Raw genomic sequence first — 20,278 nt, 5'->3', positions numbered from 1 at the left:
TTAATAGATTCTGTGTTGATGTTCATTTAACAATGTAATTTTTTTTCTGTCTTATGGTTTATTTGTTTAAAATGTATAAGTCCTGAATCATTCATGTATTTAATTAGTTTCAAAGTAAATTCCTACCACATCCTTTTTAAGTACAGCAAAGTTTTCCTTATTAGCAATGAAGGTGATGCTGAGTGACTTGAAATATAAGTCATAAGTATACCCACCCTGACGGCTTTCTCACACATACTGTGTGTGGTTTCTGGGTGTAAGGACTGATCATAGTGCAGGGCAGGTGGTCTTCTTGGGGCCCCTCACATCTTTAACATCAGTAAAGAGCAGAAGGAAGTGCTACCTTGGTGTTTAAAGTGCGTGTGTGTGCTTTGGCAGAATGCAGGATAAATAACCAACAGCAGTTATTTTTTTTTCTTTTTCCTCTGAAGAGTCCTGTGGTCAAGTTGGGTTTCAGGAAGTGGGTGGGAGGTTGTTGTTGTTGTTTGAAACCACCACCTGAATAAGCTGTACCTATCCACTGTCGCCTTCCAGTGCTTCGTTTTTGTTCTTTATAAGCTTGGAAATAATTAAAAATAATATTGTAAAGCTTTGTTATTTATTTTATTTTTAAGTCAAGAACCCTGCTATGAGTGGTAGTGCCTGACGAGGATGGGGATGTGTCTGTGGGTTAGGAGCCTTGACAGTGAACACTATCTCCTAAAGATGGCGTCATTGCAAGTGTCACCTTCGGCCTAAAGAAATGCTACGATATGTCAGTCTCTGAATTGAATAGGACTCGTTTGTTGTGTGAATACAGGCCATAGAAAATACATTCATTATTACAATTCAAGTCGACCATTGCAAAAAGAACTGCAGCCTTGGTACATGTGTAGTCTACATAGGGCACCTGTCCGCACCCGAAGATGAGCAGCAAACATTTTAGTAGATAAAGTAACCTATTTCTCTAGAGTTTTTTCTCAGCGTACGGCATGTGCAGAGCCTATGCCGCGGTTTTTTTTTTTTTCAAAACCCATTTAGGACACCAGTCGCGGATGAGGGATTTTTTTTCAACCTATTCCATTAATTAGTGAAGTCAAAGTCCAGACCTGCTGTGGACTTTAGGCTCTGTAGGCCAGCGGATTGAAGTTTCTTTTTGTAGTGGCGGAAATCTGTGGCAGAAACATGGGATTACATTTCTCAACTGAGCACCACAAAGCAAAACCCGATCCCGGTGCTATATTACGTAACAGTCGGTGACATAACTCTCTCCAGTCTGGGACGGTCAGGGCTCACAGAGAGGGGAGGAGGGGGAGACCGGGCACACGGCCGGTCCAGCTGCACTCTCTCCTCTCTTCGACTGCTGCCTGGGGGGGGAATTAAATTATTTCAAAACAACCACACAAGATGAGGGATTACACTCTTGAACAACAAGAAGATGAAGACTGACTTTTGGGAGCCGCTGTAAGGAGAAGAGGGGCCGACATGGCAGTGCATGTTTTTAAATGCCTGCGCCGACCCGGGCGCTAGAAAATCAACAACAGCAACAACAACAGGTAGGAGAATGTGAAATATCCTCCTAGTTAAATGTTGGCAGGTGGATGTCAAAATAAATCTGAAATAACTGCTTTCTATGTGTGTGTAAGAGGTGTGTGTATGAGTGTGCAGGGCCATCCAGTGTTCTGACAGGAGAGTTATGGAATATGAGGAGATCCACGTGCTTCAAGCTCACACCCCCATCAAAACAGGTAAAACGATCAACCACGATAGGTGTCAATCTGCAAGTGACTTTATGGTTGAATGAGGTGCTCTGTGTAAATAGTAAAAGCACACAATTTTAGATTGAAATTTCTATTCCACAGTGTTATTTAGTCTCCCAGTATACACTCCCACCCTCATCTGTCTACTCCTTTTGATGCTTTACCTCACACACCTATCTGTTGGCAATGGCTCTGTTTATCTGTTTCTCATCGCATCACTTTTATCCTCTTTCTTTCCTCTCATTCTTCTTTACCCCAGTAACCCTCCTCATCCCTCTCTTTGGGGTGTGGTTAAAGTGATGTGAGTGGGTAAGAATAACATTAAGCCGGAGTAATCCTTGGGGATTAGTTTGTATTTTTGCTTCTTTTTTGGTCAATGCATGTCTATTCAAAGCCTCTCAGCTTCTAAAATCTTACTGTTGGCAGCCACCCATATAAGACATCTTGTCCTTGTGCCACAGAAACCCACTGTACACCTTTCCTACTCTCAAAGCACGACAGCAATTATTATTATTCAAGTTTACCTGCAATGCTTCATCATGTATGACAACATTTTCCTACCGCCTTCTCTTAACTCATGGGTCAGTTTAATAGGAGTGCAGAGAGGGGGAGAAAGAAGCGACTGTTGCGGTACAACATTTAAATAATCCTTGGTCACAAGTGCTGCATTTAAAATTAAAATTTAAACAAATGTTTTATTCTCTTAATACCAGATAAGTTTCAGGTACAAATGTGCACACAAGTCATTCAAAGTGGCCTTTATGCTGTTTAGTAATCTGAAAAGTTGAATTGAGAATGTAATCATCCCTGTATACAAATTGTACTATAATAACTGCATGTTGTAGTTTTACAGTGGAATAATGTTAAATTCAAGGCAAAAGTCCTTCATATTAAATCTTACTCAAACATAACACTGATGATATCAAGGGATGTTTTTAACAAGGTTATGTTTGATTTCTATGAGTTGAGTTCTATGACAAGTGTTTTTATTAAAACTTAATCAAAAGACGAACCAAGGGAAAAGGCAGGAAAGGCTTTTAATTTTGAATATATCTCTCGATATAAGATTTAATAGTCTTACTGGCACACAGGTAAGGCCAGTAAAACGCTGAAAAGAAAGAATATGAAGAAAATGTGTCAAAAGTTTCACAAAAAAGCTGGAGTTCGAACGATATAAAAGCAACAAACTGTATACGTGACCGTGTTTGCAGAAAGGAAATACTTAAAATCAAGTGGCGGGGGATATTTAAGGGGTTAATGCATTTGTTTAAAAACATGACCTCACTTAACAGCTACTGGAACTGCTGTAAAGGTGTTTCATTCTGGTTAAAGTGAAGTTTCAGTGTGGTTGTGCAGTTTCTCATACTGCTGAGATGGCCCTTCTTAAGACGATAAGTATCTTGGTTTTAGTGGCTGTTGTGGGTGTTTTCTTATTTTCTCAAAACCTGCGTTTGTCTCTCTGGTCAGGCTTTGCGTTGTTTTTTCAGCTTGCTTAAACAAATCAAATAGCTCCCTGTCAGTGGTGTTCCTCAGGGATTTATTTTATGATTTATGTTACTCTGAAGCCAAGAGCTGCAAAAAACTACTGATTTAATTGTTTATGAATATCCTTTTTTCTTTATTTCTTAATAATTTCTTCTATTAGATGCCCCAACACAGCAAACCAAGATGTATCTTTGTAAGACACATTTTTTCATCAACCTTAAGATTTTAGTCATGTACGATAATTACGAACTCGAAATGACTATAGTATTTAAAAGATGTAAACAGTTTATCTTTAAAACTGTCTCCAAAATATCATTTAAATCTTAAGTGCTTTGATCCTGCTTTTTTGCTGTGACATTTTCTTTGACAATTGAAAAAAAATAATTATTGTTTTAATACTTTAGAGAAATGTTATAATATTTTTCATCCATTGATTTGCAGTGTACTATTTTTCCGACTAAATTAAAAAAAAATGTTTGCCTTTAATTATTTCAAGAATTGGAGCGTGGCAACATTTTCAGCGACCTTGTAATTTAAAAAATCAAATATTCGTTAGAGCGCTGCATTAGCACACAAGATTTAATTCTGAATGCCTTTATAATCAACAACAAGCTAGTTACTTTAGTTACTTTTCTAGCATGTATGTATTTACATTTTATATATCTCGCTCGCTCTGCGCTGTATTGTTAGTTATTAATGCACGGATGTTAGCCTGCTCTCTGTGTTCAGTGGTCTCCACTGTAGTTATGTAATGCAGCAACTGTCACTTCAGAAGAGAGCTTCGATGTCAGCATGTATAGATGTAAGTGAGTCTGATGAGTGGTGTTGATTGAGACTCTGTGATCATAGTAAAGCTTGTGTGGATGTTTGAATTTATACATGCTGTGACACATTTAGTTTGTGCAGAAACAACGATGGGGGATTGCATTAGTGTATTCAAAGATGAAAATCTCTTTGAACCTATTGAGACTGGGAGATGACAGTAATTTGGTTATCAATGTAAAGACAACATTTTACAAGTGATTACTAAATATTTTAGCTGCTATGCTTTAATTAAATATGTTTAAGTGCTTATGGGACTATTACTCATCAGTCTCCTGGCTGGGTCAAAATTAATTCAGTCCTTTTTGTGACGGTTTGACCAATACAATTGGCTCAATAGTCCTTGTTTTGCATCACCTTCAAACATCTGCTCAGCGAGTGTTGAAATGTCTTTACATTTTTCCGTGTGTGCGTGCAATGCGCTGCTTTCATTACTTGCTTTCTGCTTATGAAGCAAAACTGATTTGATGATGGGAGGAAAACAGTGGAAACCACAGAGGGCCCCGATATGGCGCCAGACAAAGACCGGCTAGCACTACGTCTTCCATTGATTCTTATCTCCCCTACCTTTAAACCTCTTTGTCTAAAACACACATACACACACACACACCACACACATCACACACACACAAACTCCAGAAATAAACACCTTGGTTCAAACCCTCCACGCATTTACCCACACATGCAACTTAGACTTTCTCACAATTGTGGTCAAAGAAGCAGACAAAAAGAGAACCGATTGCTTCACAGACACCCACCTTCCTCTACCTTAATCTATGTGCGTGTGTGGGGGGATAGTGAAAAATCACACAAACAAAATACACTCAAACACAACTGTTAAGAGGAATCTTTCAATTTGATATCTCTGCTATCGTTTGGTTGTCTCCTAAGTTTGTGGGTCTTTTGCATATTGGAAAAACACTTCAAAGAAAATATGGCTTTGAACACACTCTTCTTAACTACTGTAACATGTTTAACAGTAAGGAGTTTATCACTGTATTCAATACAATTTAGCTTGAACCCGGTGTTAGTTTATTCCCTTAAATTCTATTTGCTTTGTACTAAAGGGGAACATGTTGATTAAGATTCATACCATTTAGCTACTTCATCTGCAGGTGGCAGATGTGGAAATGTTCTTGTTTTACTCTAGCAAATTATAAAAAGAAGACATAGGCCTACTGTACTTAAAAGATTCTTAAAGATTGCCCCCTGTCCTCACTATTTTTTTGAATATTTATTTTCTTTTACATACTTGATTAATCCATGAGGGAAATTCTGGTTTGCACTCTATTATTGAGAGACATGCTTCTGGGCCCCTAAATAGACACTCATGCCCAATCAGGACCTGTTGACTTGCATTAGTGGAGAGATGTCAGCTTGGGGCTGCTACACACTGCTACACACTCCAGAGCTTTATGGGGGTTTGGTGCCTTGTTCAAGGAGAGCCTCAGCACTGATCAAGAAGTGCATATCATTGGTGAATCCCATTTTGATATTTAAGCATTACTTATATGTCCGATGGTCTCTTGTATACAGTGAAAAGTACCATCAGATTCATATATTCAGGTGAAAAATAGGCTAAAACAAGTAAAAAAGGACAATGCTTTTAAAAGTTCTTTAAATTTGTTGTTAAAATCAATAAATGTATTTTCTAACCCTGATGAAGGCCACGGGCTGAAAAAAAGTCAGTCTCATTTGTTTATAAAGTGCCTCTTCATCCTACAAGTGTTGGTGGAGCTTTTTGAGCTCTTCAAGCCTTTTTACTCTCCCTTCACCTGAAGAGTCAAAGAAACAGTTTGCTGATGCTCGAGAGGACAGAGAGTGTTTGGCCATGTCAGCTCAGCTCATCAGGTTGTGCCAGAAAATCCCACCCTGCTTCTTATTTGCTAACCCTGTCAGAATGAAAAACAACAAAGCTTAAAAAAAATTCTGAAGCCAGTGTGTGGTTTAGACCAGGTTTATTGAAGGGGCACACACCATGGGGTTTCTAAAATACTCAACTGCATGCTGTATGTAGAAAACCGGGGTGTGCTGGGAATTTTTGATTCACTCTTTGTGTCTTTCTCAGGAGGAGCCGTGTCCAAGAAGACTCATTTAAGTAAGTTTAATACAACAAACTGTATTGTGTGTTTTCTGATATACTTGTGATCGAGTGTGTGTGTGTGTGTGTGTGTGGGGTGATGCTTGCTTGTGTTCGTGCTAGATATGTGTGCATGCAATGTGGTTTACTTCATAGTTTGTGAACATACAAGAGTGCACCTGTGCCGACACAAACACACACACACTGTGTAGTTGGGCCATTAGCGGCGTAGTGTTGCACCTGCGCTGCCCAACCCCTCCAACCCCCCACCACCACACAAACACACACACACACACACACACACACACACACACACACACACACACACACACACACACACACACACACACGCACCTCATACATGGCTTTGGCACTTTGGCATCTGAATGCAGATGACGGTGATAACATCAAGTCTTATTTTAACTTCTCTGGTTTAACACTTTCTGCCACAACTGTAACACACCTGGTTTTGTTAACAAGTGTGATGCAGAGTGTAAAACAGCACAATGTTTCATGCATTTAAATATTAACATAATTCTTGAGCATAATAAAAAATAAAAAAATCATTATCGGATCGCCGCTTGAAACTATCGGTGCAAAACCGTGTAAAAAAGGGATTGATCCGCCTGCTGAGTGAACAAATCCATCTAGATTTTGTTTTGAAGGCTCTTCAGTGAGAGGGTGGAAGTGACGGAAAGCCTCGGGGGTCTTTTGATGTTGGCTGAACAAGTCAGGAGCTTAAGACAGAAGAATGATAGATGAGTATTGTTCTAAAGGAGAACTTGTTGTATTTCAATTTACAGCTTCTGTACGTCAGGCTCTTTCAAATAAAGCTTCTTTGAAGATCAAGGTTTCATACAGATAAAGCAATGATGTAATGGTAGTCCAAGTGTATTATAAAACGCTGTAAACTCTACTGTTTACTGGCAACACATGTGCTCTCCATATTAAGTTAGATTATGAATACAAGAGTTCTTAGAAGTAATAAAATGCTGTTTTATTTTAGTCAAGTAAAAGTTTTCAATACTTAACTGGAGGAAGACGTTACTGCGTTGTTGAATTATTCTTGTTGGATATAGTTTGATTTAGATTCTCAGGGAACGTCTCAGTGCCCCACTATTAAAGGCGTTGTTGTTTTTTTTACTCTTGATTCACAGTGAGGGGGTGACAAAGGTCTGAGGAAAAAGTACCTTTGCAAAAAGGAGGGGACAGTCCCCCCCTTTTATTTGTCTCTCTCTCTCTTTTATTTTTTCTCAAGCACACACGCTAACAAGGAAGGTGAGGCGGTGACTGTCACTCTAAAGTCTTAATGTGTGTGCTCACGCTGCACAGAGCAACTGACACGGCACACCAAAGGACGGAGGGAAAAAGAAGAAAGAGTGAAAGAATAGAAAAGAGGGACTGACACTTGTTAGACAAAGTGAGAGAACAAAGTCAGTTTGTGAAAGTGTGACAAACGTCTGAAACAAGTGGAGGAGGGAGGATGATGCGAGGTAGGGATGAAGTTCTTCCGTGTGTATGTGTGTGTGTGTGTGTGTGTGTGTGTGTGCAGGCATATTAGTCAAAAATATTAAACCGATGTCATTAATAACATATTACTCAGTTAAAGTTTCTGACCAATCTTATCTGATTAAATTGTTCTCAATAATACATAGTGATTGTATGACTGAGACACACTGTGTTTGATGATGCATATTGTTACGATATGGTTTTATATATTAATGCCATTTATGGTTTTTCTTTTGCATCTTCTTTTGAAATAAATGTGTGTTAATCCAGACTTACAAACCGATAGCTTTAAACACATCAGCGTTATCAGGCACTTTGACATCTCCAAATATCCTAATGTACACCTCTGTGTGACAAGTTTTACGACTGTTTTTAATATGAAAGCTTTATTCAAGCAAAGATACTTTAGTCGTAAGTGCTCTCAAAAAAAAGAAGATTGTGTTTACATGTAGTTTATAAATCTTGTTTTGAAACCAAAGCATATGTCTCCATTGGTTTTGATGGTCGACTATTGGCTACTGTTCACATCCGTTTGTGTTTCAGTTTTAATGCTTGATGAAATGACACTTCTGAGCTTTTTTGATGGATTTAAAATTTGAAACATGTGTTTCTTCCCTGTCTTCCTCCTCGGCACATACAGTATAGAGCACTCATTAAAAGAAGCAGCACTGCTTCTTAAGAGAATCACATTTAAAATACATGTATACTTCTGAGAGGTTGACTTGATATGAATTAATGTACACCATTAGCTTTAACGAATCAAAGCTCTTTAAAGGGTCATTTCGATAACAACACATATCCATTCAAGGGGTCATAATGTGGCGGTTCAGATGTTTCAAACACTTTTGCAAATGCACTTCCACCGAATTCTAACCAACCTAAAAGTGAAAGAGAGAAACAGGATACATCACAACCGCACTGCATCAGTTTGAATGGACTAACTCAACCCACAAATAAAGTACTGTATGAAGAGGAAACACTTATAATATTGTGAAAATGTAGAAATTGGAATCATTCAACTTTGGATTTTTTTTGAGACAAAGTATTTTATATTTACACGAGTAAATTGTACAAAGAAAAAAGTGACAGGGAAGATAGGCCTGGTGTGAACTAATGAATCTTTTTTTTGCAAGGTGCTGACATTCTTTTTTCTCTGCTGCAATTTGAAAACACACACACACACACACACACACACACACACACACACACACAGACTCACACAGATGCAAACACACAAACACAAAAATGCACAGCTGCTTGTTTGATGGCGCTGAGATGTAGTCTATCTTGCTGCTGCAGCTGTGGGTTGATAGTGTGCATATGAAAGGGTGTGTCCTATTGATGAGTATAAATCTTAATCATTTTTGTCTTCATTAATAAATAATAATAAATTGTTAAGATACAATACAACAGGTGTGTTCGATAATGTCAGAATTGTTGCTCACTTACACTGGATACAGCTTTGTTGTTGTGTTCGGGGGATTCCTGTGCAGATTCATGCAGTTTCTTTATCTGAGAGGATTTCCTTGTTCCTCTGGGTGCAGAAACCTGCACAGCAATTCCGAAGCTTCAAGGCGGTTGTCTTTATATCCAAGCTGACATCAAAATCGCAGGTGACACATTCACCTCGAAAACAAGGTTAATAAAATACAACTCCTGAGTTGATTTCTCCTCCTTACTCTAGTTGAATATCAACTATTATAAACACACTCAGATTTCAAGCTGCACTTTAAGTAAAATATGTTCATTTGTCTTGGGATCTGCTTGGGTTTTCTCTTCTTTTCAAAGATACAACGATGCTGGTTCTTTTCTCGCTCAGTGGTCAATGAATGAGTAAAACCATAGTGTGGAAGAGTTTTCACATTGATATACCAATCAGCTCAGATATGTAGTCTGAATTAAAAAAAAAAAACTAACTATAAATGTTTAGTCAGAGAATAATTCAGCGCAAAGGGATTCATAGTTAAAGTTCCGTAGGTTATAGTTAACTTTAGTTGCTTCTTATTGGCAAAAACGTTAAACGTAGCCCAACACAAATTAATTTGCTTACGTCTCTTGGCTTCTTTTCTTGTTTTTATTCCTGTTTTCTCGATACATATTACAATTATCATTTTAAGATTCTTCAATCATGGTAACTGTGTATCAACTAAACACTTCCAGCATTTAAAGTTCTGTCAAAATACATTTCAAAGGATTCATAAAATTCTGACTAATACCTTTCCAAGCAGCGGTACTGATGAATCTAAAGTAGAATTTGACGCCACGTTTTTTTTAATCGATTATATTCTCAAATGAGGAATTGTGTTCATATATTGTTATTATTATGCAACAACATTTTCTTTACTGAACTCCAAAGTTGTTGCTATTGAAACAAAATGTAACCATTTTCATGGGATCTCTTGAAGTAGAAACAATTCTACTCTAAAATCTCTAAAATGTAATTGATATGAATTCCAGAAATGTGTTGAGTATGAAAAAAAAGTGTTTCCAATTATATAAAAAAAGAAGAGCAGTATTGCATATCTGCGGATACATAAAATAGATTGGGATTGATCAGATGTAATTTGATGTCTTGTGACTGATTTGTAGTCTCTGTGTTTGTCAGCGATCAGCAGTATGTTTGTAAGTTTGTCTGTGTGTTTATGTGTGTGTGTGTGTTAAGAGAGATGTGTACACACCCTTGATTGCACTGTTGCTTGCGTGTGTTCTAAAGGTAAGCTTCCGTCAGAGGAAAGTTGAGGTTTTTTGTCCATTTACAGTGAAAGATCAGACTGCTGACATTGTTATTTTAGTCAGAGTGTTGTGTTGCAAGTGGTTATCTGTGCCATCACCTCACCTAGACCCCCCTAATCCTCCCACACACACACGCACACACACACACACACACACGCACACACACACACACACACACACACACACACACACACACACGCACACACACACGCACACCCACACACACACACGCACACACACACACACGCACACCCACACACACACACGCACACACACACACACACACACACGCACAAGCACGCACACACCGTTGTGAAGTTAGATCTGTCTGTCTTGGTCGGAATCTTCTGCTCAAACCTTTCAATCCTTTCCTTCTTTTTATCTACTAAATGATCTCTATAATATCCAGTGAAACATATTGCCATATGAGTTTTGTTTAATCTTTGCCTGACATTAAAATATGAATTGTAAGGAAGCCCACATAGATTATTTGCTAGTATAGCTCTATTTTATGTCCATGCTTTCAGCGTTGGATGTCATAAAATCAAAGTCAGAGTGTAAATGTTCTCATGATTTTAATCGCTGGTACACATAAGCCCACTGTCTTTACAAAGGACATCACAATTACGCTTATTTAGTAGCAGCATGAAAGCCATTGATACCCTTTGATTAAACTTTTCTCGGTGTGGCTTCATCTTCGTACACTTAGTGTGCGGAAGTGTGGGAGGTGGTACTCTTTTATTTAGACAGAAAAAAACAACATAACATTTCCATCAATGCACATCCACCCAACTCTCACAGAATTGTTGATGCCTCATCTGGCACACAGAGTAGATTTTTTGGATTGGCTTTTTTGTCTTAAGTGATTAATTAATTATAAACATGACGTTTGTAAAGCTTCGTATAGTGTGTTTATAATGACTTTTTTTTATTGTGTTGCTGAACTGCAGTGGAGATATCAAATGTCAGACCATACATGATGGACGTTTAATACGTTTAAGTATAAAACATACTCCAGGACAGCAGCCCAATAACTTAAATGTTCTATTTTTTTTATTGCCGCAAAAACAAGAGGACGTTATTGACAGTTATTGCAGCGCTGTCCTCAAGTGTTTGATAAATGTTTATTGAGAACTCAGCAGTTTTGATTAATGATATACACATCACATTTAAAATACATATACAGCTTTTAATGCATTGATAAAGAAACAAATCTACATGTTTTTTTCATAAAAGTATTATTTCTCATCCATATTGTATGTTGGAATTATTCTGCTTTGTCTCATTTGTGTGACTTCTGTTTGAACATTGTTAAAATTCAAATGAATTTCCAAATGAAAGTGTCTCGAATTTAACATGGCTGTTGTGCCTTTAGCGTAGATAACAAACTTCACATTTGAATGATTTTTCTTCTTCATTTTCTTCCAATTTTAACGGCTATTTGCATAATAACAATGGATTGACACCAACTTTTGAAGTATGTGCATCCATCAGGGCATCGCTAGACTGTCAGTTGCAAAAATATCTGCATCTGTCAGCGTGTTCCCCTTATTAGACTTCAAAGAACTTTTCCTCAAAATGAATCAAAATGAAAACGTGTGTGAAATTGAACGATGATTTGGAATGTGGCCATTGTACTGTATTTTTTCACATCAATAACTTCCGTTTGTCTATAAATGGAATAGCCATGATAGACATCTGAGCAGTATCCAGCGTCCGAGTGAAGTTTCTGATCAACACATACACCTGTGTAAACGCAGTACAGTGCAGTGTAAAGACTTCAAATATAGATTTAATACCATAACTCAATCATTGAGAAGGACACAAAAAATAATTCTTCCTCACTCGTATGCACTCATCGTAGATGCTGGTTTTGATAGGTGTCACTGTGGGTTTAGATAACATTGTGAAAGCTGAAGGAAGGAAGTGATTGCATATTGTCAGAAAATATGTGCTGTTAAATAGATTGCATTGATATGTGCTCCTTCATGCTCTATCACCTTGAAATACTTGTATTTCTCAGGTGTTCTTTGTTTGATTTTAAGTCTTCTTTTAAGATGTACTGGTTTAAGAACTAGTGATGTTGAGAAATATCAGAGGTCTAATTTAATGGAAAATTACTATTCAAGAAATGGTATTTGTGATTGCTGTGTGTTTATGTGAGTGTGTGCGCCTTTGAACAGTGAAAGATTGTGGGTCATGGTGGATTTCCTGTTGTATGAGATTAACAGTCAGACATGAAATAGTGAAAAACAGAGACCACTTATATTCCACACGTCTGCAGCACAGCCACAGAAGCAGCTCAGTAACTTAATGTTAACATTCATGCAATGATATCTAGCTTGCAGAGAAATGTGCGACAAAATTCTAAAATGTTGATTTCAGCCAAATCATCCATGGTCAGCATCTTCTGGAAGAAGTGAAACAACTGATCATTGGGGAATCTCAAATTTGACCTTTGTTAGCAGCAATCACCTCAGACTCGCAGTGATTATTTATGCATTTTCACATTTGCTTGGACTCCACATTTGCATTTAAAAAAATGTTCATGTCTTACTGGTGGTACTCTGCTGGATCCTCTGGGTGGTCAGTGTGGCATCAAAAAAAGAGGGCACACACTGACACACTAACACACACTTGCAACAAAATCTGACACAGTTATGCACGGAAACACAAATGCTACTGAATATAAGCAGCCGCATTTATATACAAGCTAGTCTAGCAGAAAACAATCACACTGCGGGTGCATTTTAGGGAGGCGAGGAGATGAGAGGAACAGATAAAAAGACGTAACTTAGCGTGAGAAAAATGACAACACTCTATCCTCTTGCTTCCTGGATGTGTTGTTATTCACTGATGTTAATCGATGTATGTTTTGCAGGGTTTGATGCAAAGTTCTCGATGGCTTATTGTTTTAATTATTTTCACTGTATTTCAAATATCTTCACACCAACATTTTTAAAGAGATTTATTTTTACTGTTACTAATGAAGTGACATCTGATTACCACAAAAATCACACCTAAGCAGAGCGAGAGGGGAGAGTGAGAGCTCACAAAGTTCAGGGGCTTGGGGGGGGGGGGGGGGGTGGCAGGAGGGGATGGCCATTACTGGCAGTGATGAAGGAGACAGGTATTACTGGCAGTTGTGTCCTTTATGAGCGAGACAGAGAAGGATTCACAAAGAGAGAAAAGACATGAAAGAGGGACAGTCAAAGTGAAAGAGAAGCCAGTCAACCACTTGAAAGGTCTCTGAGGTTGACACCTTCATATGTCTCCGCCTTTCTCCATTTGAAAATATTCCACGTCCTCAGAAGACTCTCATCGTTGTATTTAGATGTTATTTTGAACATTTTTATTATATATGTTTTAGAGGAAAATCCCTTGTTTGCTTTAGTCAAACAATAACTAATAGATGTTGAAGGGGAACTCCAGCAAAAGACTTCAGCTCCTGCTGTGGGAACCATTTCTCTTTACTGTTATGTATTAAATTGTGCAGTATCATTAGCACATTTACTTACACTTTGAACACACTATATTCTGTAGAGATTACCTTGATGTGCAAACATGTATATTTTAAATCAGATAAGATGGGGTGTTTCTTTAATATTCAATTGTTCATGACTAAATGTGTGAAGAGTGTCTTTGATGATAACAGCAGGCTGATTAATCTATATGAGGTCTTCATAACAATGTCATAGATCTTAATCAGTTGTCTGAAATACATAGAAAAGAAAGAGATGATTAAAACTCTTTGTGCTACTTCAATAGAATAGTACTTACTAAGTCACTTTACTACAAACAACTCTAATAACAGCTTTTATTTATGTGTTTGTTCAGCCCAGATTGAAGTTATCCCATGTAAGATCTGCGGTGATAAGTCCTCTGGAGTGCATTATGGAGTCATCACTTGTGAGGGCTGCAAGGTGAGATGACAGCATCAACACATGGTTACTTGACAAACTGAAAACAAACAACTCTCCAATATGTCAAAGAGCGTTTGACAGTAAATTGTTTACTTTCACGTAGTTGAGCAGATTAATATTTTTTTTGTATTTCTATGTAATAAGACGCTATGAGTACCTTAGCCCATCATAAATCTGTAGCACAAACAGAGGGACTGAGCTAACTCAACTCTGCAGAGAATGCACTAATGCTCACTAATGCACATATAATTTGTTGTTTGTTGCATCTGTACAGAATCTGGAAGTGTTAATATGATAATGTGTTTATTTATAAAGGATTACATGTTGGTTATCTCGTAGAGTTGCCTAGTTGCAAGAGCAAGACAAACTGTTTGCTTAACTAAGCGAGCTTGCTTTTTTCTTAGCTCAGCAAAAAGCAAATGCATATATATATATATATGTGTATGTGTGTGTGTGTATATATATATATATATATATATTCTGCTTTAAAGTAATATTTTTGGGTGCTCATTCCTCAGGGGTTTTTCAGGCGTAGCCAGCTTCCTACTGTATCATACTCGTGTTCCAGGCAGAGTAACTGTCAGATTGACCGGGCAAGCCGCAACCGCTGCCAACACTGCCGCCTGCAGAAATGTTTGGCACAGGGCATGAGCAGGGATGGTGAGACACAAACACATCCACACTGACAAGAAAGAGAACAACTAAATTCAACAGTTGAAACTCGTGTTTACGTCCATGTATTCATCTTCCCCCTCCTTAGCGGTGAAGTTTGGGCGGATGTCCAAACGTCAACGGGACTCTCTGATCGCTGAAGTGGAGAGGCACCGACAGCAGCAGCAGCAGCAGCAGCAGGAGCTTCAGGGAGACGCTCAGCCCGTCCTCACCAAGGGCCGCCAAGATCGTTCCCAGCAGCTACTCCAGCCTATGGCCTATCCCTTCAGTGGGGAAGCTGAGCTGATGTCCTACACCACTGATGTTCACCCTTACCTTGTTTGCTCCCCGAGCGAGGCGCAGGTGACAGGTATGATTTACCGAGGCTCCTCCAGCTCTCCAACATCTAGATCTCAGGAGAGGGAGGACAACTGTGGACATCTTGACATCAGAGGTGAGGCATTTGTGCTTGCACACATCTGTAATCATCTTCCCATCTTATTCCTAATATATCCTTATTCCCAACTTCAGGATTTAACTCTAGACAGCCTGCTAATGATCTGATGGCAGTTCATTCCTACAACCCTCTGGAAGATGCTTACAGCCTCTACCCTCACTCTCTGAGGAACATAGGTAAACTAACAGCACAGTGGACCACCAATGTGTCTTAAGTTTAATTATAAACAAGTTTAGTATACTGTTTATTTATATATTGTATTGTCTTATTTTCAGATGAGCTGTGTGCTAGCATCATGCGATCCCACAGGGAGACCAGCCAGTACAGAGTGGAGGAGCTGCAGGCTCTCAGATGGAAACTGTTCAGCAGAGAGGAGATCCAAGCCTACCAGAACAAAGTACACAAACACTTATTTTTTGGTTCTCAGGCTCTCTCTCTCTTACCGTGTGTGACATCAAAACAAAGTCTCTATACGGAGGTCACTTTTGATTCATCAAACAGAAAACTGAGTAGAATTGTTGAATCATTTCCCCCTCCTCCTCTTCTACCTCTTTGATCTTAGGGAAATTGATTTGTAGCTGTAGGTTAATGACTTTTTTATTCTACCTCAGCAGACCACATACCATCATTTCAATTTCTGTAAATGATATTTTGTTGGCTTAAGCAGATGAAAGAGCAGCAGAATCAATAGATGAGACATTGAGGATACAATGGTGTGGTGTGTGAGGAAAAAAAACATTCTCTTTTTTTTGTTTTACATGAATGTCAAGTTAAAAAAAAGTGTGTCTTAGAAACAATATCACTATGTTTTCTCAGTCAGTGGATGAAATGTGGCAGCATTGTGCCGTTCGTCTGACTGATGCCGTGCAGTACGTTGTGGAGTTTGCAAAACACATCCCTGGTTTCCGTACCCTGAGCCAGAATGACCAGATCGCTCTCTTGAAGACAGGTGAGTTTTTCTTACACCTAAAAGTAAGAACCTTCTCCTTGATTTACAACAAATAATGTTTTTAATTTATCTTTGACCTGTCTCCGTTTTCTCACTCAGGCTCCATGGAGGTGGTCCTCGTCAGGATGAGTCGTTTCTTTAACACCGAGAACCATACCGTCTTCTTTGATGGGAAATTTGCTGGGGTGGAAATCTTCAAGTCTTTGGGTGAGAGGTTCTCGACTCTAATCTATCACGTGAAGCACAAGTCAATGAATAGCGTGAACAAAATGTACAAATGTTTTTTTCTTTAACACTCTGTTGTTGTCTTTCTTGCAGCATGTGGAGATTTAATTGCAGCAGTGTTTGATTTTGCTCATGGCATATGTGCTCTGAAGCTCACTGAGCAGCAGATTGCCCTCTTCAGTGCTCTGGTGCTGATCAATGCAGGTAAGATCGACTCATCTGTCCAGCAGCTGCTTTGTATTTTCATCTCTTTAGTTTTGGACACTTCTGGCAGCTGGTTACCAGGATAGGCAACATATTTCGAATATTGTATCGTTTTCATTAAGCAAATGTTTTTTCTTTGGAAACTTATTTCAATATTACACAAGTCAGCATTTTTACATCAATAGTTCTTTACATGTAAGTCTTGTCAGTCTAAAAAAAAAAAAAAGACTTGAAATGATTAATATTGTCTTGTAACTACTGCTGTCCCTTACTAAATTACGTAGTTTTAGAAAAGAAATATTTAGACCTTAACGTTCACTATTGAAAAAAACATATAGACACAATCAAGTAAGCATTTCTTTCATCACATTTGCTCTGTGGTTTAATTCATTCCTTTTTCCTAGACATAAATGAATACTGCCCCCAGTGGCTGTTAACAGACATAGCATCATAGATAGTGTTAGCATGAAGCCCTTTTAACCAGAATTCAATTGTACTACATGCAGGGATTTGGTTTAAGTTGAAAATGTGCCTTTCTTTAAGAATATTATCATTCAATTGTTATTTTGTCTTTCTGTGCAGATCGTCCATGCCTGGAGGACAGAAGCAGAGTTCAGCGAGTGCAGAGAAGTGTGGATTTGGGACTCACACACATCCTGCATCGAGACAACCAAGAAAACTTGATGCACAAGGTACATGTCTCATTAAGGAACATATACTCTCTCCTTAGTCCCCTAAAACACGTTTGTCTTTGTCACGCATGCTCCTCACTGTGCCTGTGTTCTCCTGCAGCTTTACCAGAGGATGGCGGTGTTGCGTACACTGTGCATCCTGCACATGGAGAAGCTGCGCTGGTTCAGTCAACGTTACCCGCTCACTGCTCACTCTCTGTTCCCTCCTCTCTACAAGGAGCTGTTTGCCTCTGAGCCTGAGCTGCAGGGGACCGCTCACTGAGGATTCCCATAGATACTCCAGTACGCACAGAATAAAAAAACGTCATATTTTAAATCCCAGCTTTTCTTCCTGACAGAATCTATTTTTCTAATAAGGAACAAAAACGAGAAAACTATAGTGTTTTAAGTATAACATGACATCCAGAATAGCTTTTTCATAAATTGCTTCAAACATAAATGTCAACACTTTTATAGCTGAAAGGATTTTACTCATTCCAGGAAAAAAAACCCAAAAACATATTCTGTTGTTTGTTGACAGTGATTTTTGTTTGTGGGATTCATTTTCTCTTAGGGCTGTGATTCACACTGTTTTTTCTGCACTCCATCAGAATATCTTTTTTTTAGTAAAATACTATGAATATTAAAAGAGTTAAAAGGTGTCTTGAAAACGTTTGCATTTGTCCCTTGGTGAATGCTCCTGAAGCAGTACACATCACATTCTATGAGCCAAAAATATTAAACAAGCTAAAAATTAGTCATATTTGCACAGCTCATTAAGCAATAGTGTTCAAGATGTTGAGCCAGTTTCATAGCATTGTCAAAATTACACAATCCCCTCTACCTCAGTTGTTTCATTTCTCAATTTGTTCTGTTATGTACTCGTATGAAAACTTGAGTTCCTCAATGTGTCCTGAAAACTCATACTTCTATAATAATAAATAAATAATACATAACAGTCGATGATTAATACTCCTATGTGAAGAGTTTACACAAATTATATGTCGATCATCCTTCTTCTAATCAGTTGTGTCTGCCTCATAAGATAGATTACAGAAGGAAATTACTTTTACACTGCGTTCCCTTTTTTCATGTCAAGGACGCTTTAAGGACACAATGGCTCAAATTGAATCATAAACCCAGAGTGAGATTTTGTCCTTGTCCAACTTTTTTCACCCTTTAATAGTTAATGACAGAAATTGTATGATATCAATGAACAGAACTGTTCATTCTCATTAAGGTACTTAATAGAATTACTGTCAAATACATTTTTGTGGACCCCCTGGAAACCACTGAAGGACCCCTGGATGTCCCTGGACCACACTAGCCCACTACTTTAATGCATGTGGCTGGAAAAGTTGTGTACATTGTGAGAATGATAAACATTGGTGCAGTGTACCAACCAGTTGTTTAAAAAAAAATCCAACATTTTGGCTCAACATTTGTGTTGTATTATTCTAATTCAGTAATGTTTGAAATGTAAAGGTTAATATTTGAGATTTTTGTGTCTTTAAATGCCAGTGAAATATGTCTCTTCCTCTCCATTTAGCAACCTCAGAAACAAACTTTCCAAACAGGCATGAATGAGTAGATTACTTATTTAGGGCGACACAAACTTGTAATAAGAGACAACCTGCCTCTTTGCTTCCGTATAGAGACATGTTTGTCCTCCACTGCATGTTTGTCAAGAATCAGCTAAGATAGTCCCCTAAAGCAGCAGCATCTTTAAAATGCTACCCTGTGTTTGAATTCTTTCTTTCAGCTTTTTTTTTTTCATCTTTGGAGCTCAATGGAAAGCTGTTCAGAAAGTGTAGAAAAAATGTCTTCCTCTGTATGAAATCTTTTATTTTTATTTTTTTTCCACATTATCTTGCATACATATTTTGTGTTCTCTCATGATGTTGGCAAAACGCTGCAAGCGAAGAGGAAATGTATTCAGCATTAAGAACTGTACGCCTTGATTTAGTCCTCTTTGATAATATTGAAGATATTTCTACATAAACCTTCTAATAAACTGCTGAGGCTGTGACACAGAGCGAGAGTGATTGCTTTATTTGGTATCTGTGTAATATAAACACGTGTGTAACACTGAAACATGCATGATAAACAAGCAGGTCAAAGCAACACACTGTAGCTATGATAAGATGATTTATCACTGTCAGGACAAATAACAAAAACATACTGAGGAGTTGGAGCTGCAGGGTTTAACTCAAAGGAAATATTAGTCACTGTGGATCAGTCTTGTTCAGCCTCTTTAAAGTTGTCCTCAGGTTGTTATGGGTACAAACTTTTGCTTACAAAGTTTAAAGAACATTTAGAGACTTTGACTCAACTGTATGTGGAAAATGTTGCAATTTTTTTCGGGAAGCAAAATTACCACAATGACTTCATGGCAGATGCTAGTGGGAACTTTGTCATCTTTTGTTATAGCAACTTTCTAAATGCACTGATTTTTAGTTCCCTTAAGAAGTTCTATTTTAACTTTTTCTCCCCCTCCTCTTGAACAGCAGAAAACACAACTCTCAGTTCCCGGAACAAACTACTACATCCAAAGTTATGGATCCATGCTTTAATTTTCCTACTGTGGTTACTTTTTTCCCAAAATGCTAAACCAATTAAACTGTTCTGGATCATTAAAAAGGCGCAAACATGCAATCTCAACTTCTGGACATATTTGAAACATTATCTACTCATTTTTAAATGTTTAAATTGTCTAAAAACTTTGAAAACCAATTGTAGATCTCTTCAGGAAGAGATTGTATTACAGCCCTCTCTCTCTTGTTTGCTAAAGCTCTATAGGGGATTTCTGTACAGTTTCCGGACCCCTATT

The 20,278-nt window shown here is 38.1% G+C and overlaps 1 protein-coding gene across 1 annotated transcript; it reads left to right on the top strand.

The window, feature by feature from the left end:
- The first annotated feature begins 1,052 nt into the window (after nucleotides 1-1,052).
- Nucleotides 1,053-19,483, top strand: rorc (RAR-related orphan receptor C). The gene is made up of 13 exons (XM_079343579.1): nucleotides 1,053-1,535; nucleotides 1,626-1,727; nucleotides 6,115-6,144; nucleotides 14,206-14,291; nucleotides 14,810-14,951; nucleotides 15,052-15,396; nucleotides 15,474-15,575; nucleotides 15,675-15,796; nucleotides 16,216-16,348; nucleotides 16,448-16,555; nucleotides 16,667-16,777; nucleotides 17,360-17,469; nucleotides 17,570-19,483. The coding sequence occupies exons 2-13, from the start codon at nucleotides 1,676-1,678 to the stop codon at nucleotides 17,729-17,731; spliced, it is 1,503 nt and encodes a 500-aa protein (XP_079199705.1). The 5' UTR covers nucleotides 1,053-1,535; nucleotides 1,626-1,675; the 3' UTR covers nucleotides 17,732-19,483.
- Nucleotides 19,484-20,278: the final 795 nt, after the last annotated feature.

This window comes from Symphodus melops (genome assembly GCF_947650265.1).
Source record: "Symphodus melops genome assembly, chromosome: 5".
NCBI classification, from domain to species: Eukaryota; Metazoa; Chordata; class Actinopteri; order Labriformes; family Labridae; genus Symphodus; species Symphodus melops.
Note: the sequence above shows the minus strand (reverse complement) of the source record. Positions and strands in the feature narration are given on the sequence as shown.

Bases quoted from the DNA above. Each gene is read 5' to 3' on its own strand.
- rorc (XM_079343579.1), top strand. From the start codon at position 1,676: ATGGAATATGAGGAGATCCACGTGCTTCAAGCTCACACCCCCATCAAA. The intron at 14,952-15,051 runs GTGAGACACAAA...CCCCCTCCTTAG, and splicing joins ACAGGGCATGAGCAGGGATG to CGGTGAAGTTTGGGCGGATG. The intron at 16,778-17,359 runs GTAAGATCGACT...CTTTCTGTGCAG, and splicing joins TCTGGTGCTGATCAATGCAG to ATCGTCCATGCCTGGAGGAC.